We start from the raw sequence: 6000 nt of genomic DNA, 5'->3' as shown, positions 1-6000 counted from the left end.
ACTGTCCTCAGCAATTATTCACAGGGCTTTCATATAATGGACGTTTCATTTCACTCACAGCAAGGAATGTGCTCCATGTCAGTGGGCTCACAATAATGGCAAACACTGGAGAGACTGATGCAGTGCCAAGTGTCCCACAGATAAAACAAGCGAGTACAGGGCTGATGGTAAAACGCAGGCAGCTACAGGGAGCTCTCTTGGAAGCTGAGCTCCATAGCAGGCAGATGAAAACATAACCTGTCACTTTCCATCCCATTAAACTAGCTATGGGCCATGTGCTCGGCTTGCAGGGATCAGCATCAAGTCTCTTCAAGCTGCGCATTTGCACTCTCTCACATGGAAGCATGAATTATTCATGGGCTTTATGCACATACCATTTAAAGCGAAAATACTCAGCGATGTGAACACACACACACACACACTGCATACACAAACAAACTACTTGTGCACTACTGGCAGAAAGTATGTACGTTCATATTCCGTTATACTGTACATTGTTTAATTACCGGGTCACTTAAAACAGTGAGAGAGGCACAGAATTTACAGTGCCTTTCTGTCTACTATTAATATGTATTAGGACACTCATCAAGCCACTCCGAGAACCATCAAGTGACAATTTCTGCATCGCTCTTGTTTAGTGGGGCTCATCAACTGCTATTTGCAGTAATGCATTGAAATGAATATGCACTCAGTCAGGATATTTGGTTAGTGCCGGGATTTAACATAAATTAAATTAAGTATATGTAAAAGAGCTCTTAAAAATAGATGCTTTTCAAGATTAATCATTTCCATCTTTTGGCAGAAGTTACATCAGTCTTTGACCTTAACTTCTCCCTTTCTTTCAAGCACTGTATGAAACAATGAATGACAAGTACAATTTTTTACATACCTCTGTAAATGCATTGCATTCCTTTTTATTGATCGTTTCTTCAAGTGCATCTTAAACAGAAGTAACTAAAGACTGGTTTTCTTACATCATTGTAACCTCCATTAATTTAAGCTATGATGAACAGTATTTCTTTGTGCAGCATTCTTAACGGTGCTATATTATTTATCCAAGTACAATATCAAAAATATTTCCTTACTTAAAAACCATTTTCTACAGTTGCTTGTAACACCTTTTGACATCACAAGTATACATTAACAAAGTAACAAAGCGTATTATCTCTGCGGCTTTGTATGCTTAGAAAGAAAATGAAGAGGTCTTCAAGGGAACCCTGACAGGGAATGTACAATAGGAATAGTCATTATCTGTGTGTAGCGGCGAGGCAGTGCACCAGGGACACCTTGTGGATGTATGATGTAACCACATACATATCAGAAGCATGTGCATGCGCAGAGGTTGCAGTTCGGCCCATCAGGCTTGTGGTATTTTCTCCGTTTAATACTTCCAAGGTTTAGATGGCACACAGCCGTCATACTGCTGATGTCTTGATAACATATTGTTCCTTCCTGCATTGTTTTCTCTTGATTTTCACCAGGTTTACCTTCAACAGGTGAGATCACCTTCTCACCTATACTCATTCAGTCCTTTCACTCATTAAGTGATCAGTGATTTGGTGCATATTCAGCAAAGTTACCCGAGTATATCGCAGTCGGTCATGAATGGCCAGGAGGACTTTCTGGAATGCAAGTCAATACCTCTTTCCCACCCCCACCCCCCATCTGCTAACAGAAAGGCATGAGCCAAACACAGGAAAGGCTGCTGTGACCCAGCTGGCCTGGGCAGTGTGGGGGTCTGTTCTGCATGGAGACACATGTACATGTAAATCACTGTACCTGCCCCCATGCTCCATTAACTCATTTTTCTGTACACATTCCCAGTTCCTACCATTCATTCATTTACTGTTCATTACTCAGATGCCAGGCAGAGAATTGGTTTACATTTTCTGTGCATCTTCTTTCACAGCAGCAATGAAAACTACTTTACGTTTGGAATTAATTCAAGATTACCAATCTATGAGAGCAATAACGGATTATCATCCTAAAAGAGGTGTGTTAAGGCAAGATTATCTACATTAGATATCCATTTGACCCACTGAACTACACAACCTACCCACAGGCTGAGCATCTGTGTATGTTTTTAACCACATTAGTGCTGTTGGATATTGAATGAGAAAGAGAAAAAAAACTATCATTCCAATTTTACTAATAAATTGATCACAATAGGCAAGACGGTACCCATAAAATGCAGAAAATACACAATTTTTCCTCTCTGTCTCACAGGTAACTGTTCTTGTATACTCCAGGTTGTGTGTTAAACAAAGAGAGACAGGGAGAGCCTCAGAATTAATCCTGGAAAGGGAAGCACAAGGCTGTTAAAAATTATAGTTTCCTTATTGGCCAGTATGGCTGGTTTTTATTTTTCTTTGTGTTGAAAAAAAGACAACACAATGAAAGCAGCGCTCTAAAAGTTGCAATAGCTTTGTAAAAAATCCATTCAGATTCATTATACCTTTGCATTTCTACTGGATAATTATCTTTTCTTCCAAAACAAAGCTGATGATCGATACAGTGTAATAAAATAAACAAAGTTCCAAATTCTTGAACACGTCTTTTTGCACCTTCATTGTGACTCAAACTGCAGTTACTCCAAAGGAAGTAAGGGTCTTGGGGAAAAAAAGACGTGATCTAAAACACAAAATAAAATAAAATAAAATAATAATAATTGTGCCTCCGAAATTATAAGACTTGCAAAGATGCCTATTAAATTAAATGCCTGAGAGTTTTAATACATTGGCTAAATAAAACAATATCACAATAAACTTGTGACATGTCCTGTTCAGACCTTGGATGATTTATTGCTTTGGAGTTCCATTACAGTATACATTTAGATATTTTTATAAATACATGTATAATTTTTAAATCATTGATTTACAGTATGTTGTATCCTAATTTCCAGTAGTTCCTCTGTTGCTCCCTGCAGGATCTCATTTTAATAGTTGGAAGTACCTTATCTACATCTGTGGAGGCCTGGGTGCGCTGTGACTCTGGAACCTAGAGGAAAACACATGAAGAATGATGTGAGTCTGCACAAGGCGTACGAGTGAACTGACTTCTGTGTTCAGCTGGGCTGAAGAGTGCCGATGGACCCAACCCAGCATCTCACCAAGCTTGCCCAGTGCCCTTTCACAGTGGGTGAGTCTCACCGGTTTGTCGTTTTCCAATCACACTATTCAGCAGACTCGGAGATGCCTGCCTCCTACCTTCCATCTTGCTCCTGCGACCGGGGGTATGGGTACAGCAGCCGAGCAGGATGGTGCGGCAGCAGGGATGAGGGATGCAGGTTCCCTCCCAGTCCTCGTGTCTGTCTGTAGGCCAGCTCGGAATGAATGCTTCGGGAGTGCACAGCCAGAAGCCCACTGTTGTGTTTCTGTTGTTTTTTGTCTGTAGAAGGAAGCACTGATCCTTTATATAACACCACTGCTGCAGGCTGACCGATACAATACCCCAGCTAAATATAAACTATATTCGATATTTTCTGTATTCATTAAAATCTGCTTTTGTGCAACAGTTTGCACACAAGAGCCACTCTGAGCTTTGCTCCTTCTTTGGTTTTCTAAGCTATAAAGGCCAGCAAGAAGGAAAAGGCATTGATAGTGAGGTGCCCCGCATTTGAGACGTATTCTAGTCAAAGATTGTTAAAATGATCCAATGATTTTCAGTTCCATGACTGCAGTGGAAAAAAAAGCACACCTAAATTTACAGATGCAAATCTAAAAAAATGAGTGTGAAAAGAAACTGTGCTGTGTCTTACGTCTGTGTGTGTCGTGAGGCAGGGCATCCTCTAAACCGCAGGGCAACATGTGATCATGGCGGCCCAGGAAGTGATGCAGAGTCCCTGGCAGAGGCAGGTTGGTCCCACGCAGGGGTGCAGCTCGTGCCACAAGGGGCAGCAGTCCTGGGACACACAAGTCCAATGCAGCGCTTGTTGATGGGGAGCACTAATAAACATAACACAGCAAAAACATGACACCACTCCATCTTGGCTCTGAGAAAGCGCAGCTCTTGGGCCTGTCTGTCTGAAATGACACTCCGAACAAGGTGACAGATCTAGGATCTCATGGGAAAGTTTTCGATGGGACAGTCAAGAGCTAGATTTAAACATTTTCTTATTGTTTTTTTCCTCAAATTTCTCTCTGTGTATTAAGAAGCCAACAATAATTAGAACATTTTTTAAGATTTATTTTAAGATAAATATATCGTGCATTTTTAAGATATATTATTAAACTTATGAGACAACGCATTTAGTAAACGTGGCATCACAATCCATCACTTCCTTTACAGACTTAACCATCTGTATTACTACACTTATATTTTTTAAATATCTATAAACCCATCTTCATATCTTACACAAGACTTAGACATTCAGTTATTAATAACCTGCACACAACGGTAAATATAGTAATACTTTAATGCTTTCTTTTAAAAAAAAATTCTACCTTTGTAATGCAGTTGAGAAAGTTTTCTGCATAGTGTGTAAATATTGTCGTATCTGGTACAGTTAGACATTCCTGCTAGGACTGTGATTATGAAGCCAGTCACAAAGTTTCAGTTTTCTAGGCAGCAACAGGTGCAAAAGAAATACCTTGACATTTTCAGTTTCTTATGCCAGCAGCCAATGAAAATTTCACCCATGAAAATAATTGAACATGTCACAGAAGGTACAGACAAACACAGCTTATCGCCACAAGAACTACTGAGGTTCTTAGAAAAAAAAGTTAAGGCAAAAATAATGGACATATAAACTAGACAAGTATCATCATCTTCACAATGGTTTTTATGTTCAGCGCTGCTTCAAGTGCGCAGCTGTGGATGACATTTCAACATACTGTATAACCACAGGGCTAGAATTAGACCTATTGTTCAAAATTAAGTTATAATGTTATAAAGTTCACCATCTTGCAGGTTAACTTGCAGAGCTAAGGTTTCATGTTCACTGATAATTACAGCAATTTGTATTGTTACGATGCTATCAAAAAAGAACAGTGACATTAGTAATCTGTGATCTGTAAGCTCGGACCACAGTTTTTAAGTGCTGTGCGCCAAAGGCTATTTTACATGGTTATCTGAAACACTGCTGATGCATAACCAAGCAAACATTATTGTCGATATCTGCAGTTCAGTAATTTAATCATAATAAAATGACAATCATTCACTTTAATACAAGCAGAGATAAATGTGCTCTAATATGCAGCCCACTGCACAATGTATGGAGACTTTAATGAGCATGTTTTTTCCAAGAGTCTGCTCTCTCCCTTACTCCCACATCTACTTAACAAGCAGAGGGACTGACTCTTTCCAGGCTAATAGGGGGTAAAGCCATTGGTGCATCATCAGGAGTACAGATTTCATCTAATCAGTGAGATGAAGCAAAGCTTAACTGCTTTTAATTTACTACAGGAATAGCATTAGATTAAATACCTTTCCTCTTATTGGTTGCTGATCTGAGCTTCTTTTCCTTGTTCTTTTTTCACATGTTTTTTTAAGCTGATATGATATAGCCTCTTTTTAGGTTTATACTGTACATATCATTTAGGTTTATGCATATCCCCTCTTTTGGGATTTTAGGTCAATGTCAATAAGAAAATCAAGTGGGTTGCCTTTTCCATTTGTGATCAGAGCTGGATGAATATGTTGTGGAAATGGAGTCGCATGTAAAAAACAGTATAAATGTGTATTAATTTGCAGTGACAAAAGAAGACAGTGTAGCAGCTGCGCAGCAGCTCCAGTAGAATAACATGATAATCTGGATAAAAACAAACTAATTGAAGCATAACACATTGCGTCATCTCAAGCTGAAATTTTATACCGAAGGCATTTTTAAAAATAATTACTAACAATTCAGCTTCAGTAGTTCACAAACTTCAGAATCGGCTCCCGTTAACAAAAACGCTTTGTCTCCTGAAAAAAGGGCGCACGTTAAACTGGTGATCGAACGGCGGGAATACAGCGGTACTCGTGTCCGAGCTGTAGCAAGTGCGAGCACAAACGGCTCCA

At 39.4% G+C, this 6000-nt stretch overlaps 1 protein-coding gene across 6 annotated transcripts in view; it reads right to left on the bottom strand.

The window, feature by feature from the left end:
- Positions 1-902: 902 nt before the first annotated feature.
- The window catches only part of lrrc9 (leucine rich repeat containing 9), a 29736-nt gene continuing 24638 nt past the window's right edge, over positions 903-6000 (bottom strand). For 3 of the 6 annotated variants that reach the window (XM_015350227.2, XM_069193102.1, XM_069193107.1), the window contains 3 exons: positions 3758-3944; positions 3207-3402; positions 2644-2997 (listed from right to left, as the gene is read on the bottom strand). In XM_015350227.2, coding sequence (XP_015205713.2) covers positions 2958-2997; positions 3207-3402; positions 3758-3944 — 423 coding nt within the window. In that variant the 3' untranslated portion in view covers positions 2644-2957. The other 3 variants (XM_069193103.1, XM_069193104.1, XM_069193105.1) reach the window with 3 other exon arrangements.

Source organism: Lepisosteus oculatus, chromosome 8 (genome assembly GCF_040954835.1).
Source record: "Lepisosteus oculatus isolate fLepOcu1 chromosome 8, fLepOcu1.hap2, whole genome shotgun sequence".
Taxonomy (NCBI): domain Eukaryota; kingdom Metazoa; phylum Chordata; class Actinopteri; order Semionotiformes; family Lepisosteidae; genus Lepisosteus; species Lepisosteus oculatus.
The sequence above is the reverse complement of the archived record's forward strand: the minus strand, read 5'-3'. Positions and strand labels throughout refer to the sequence as shown.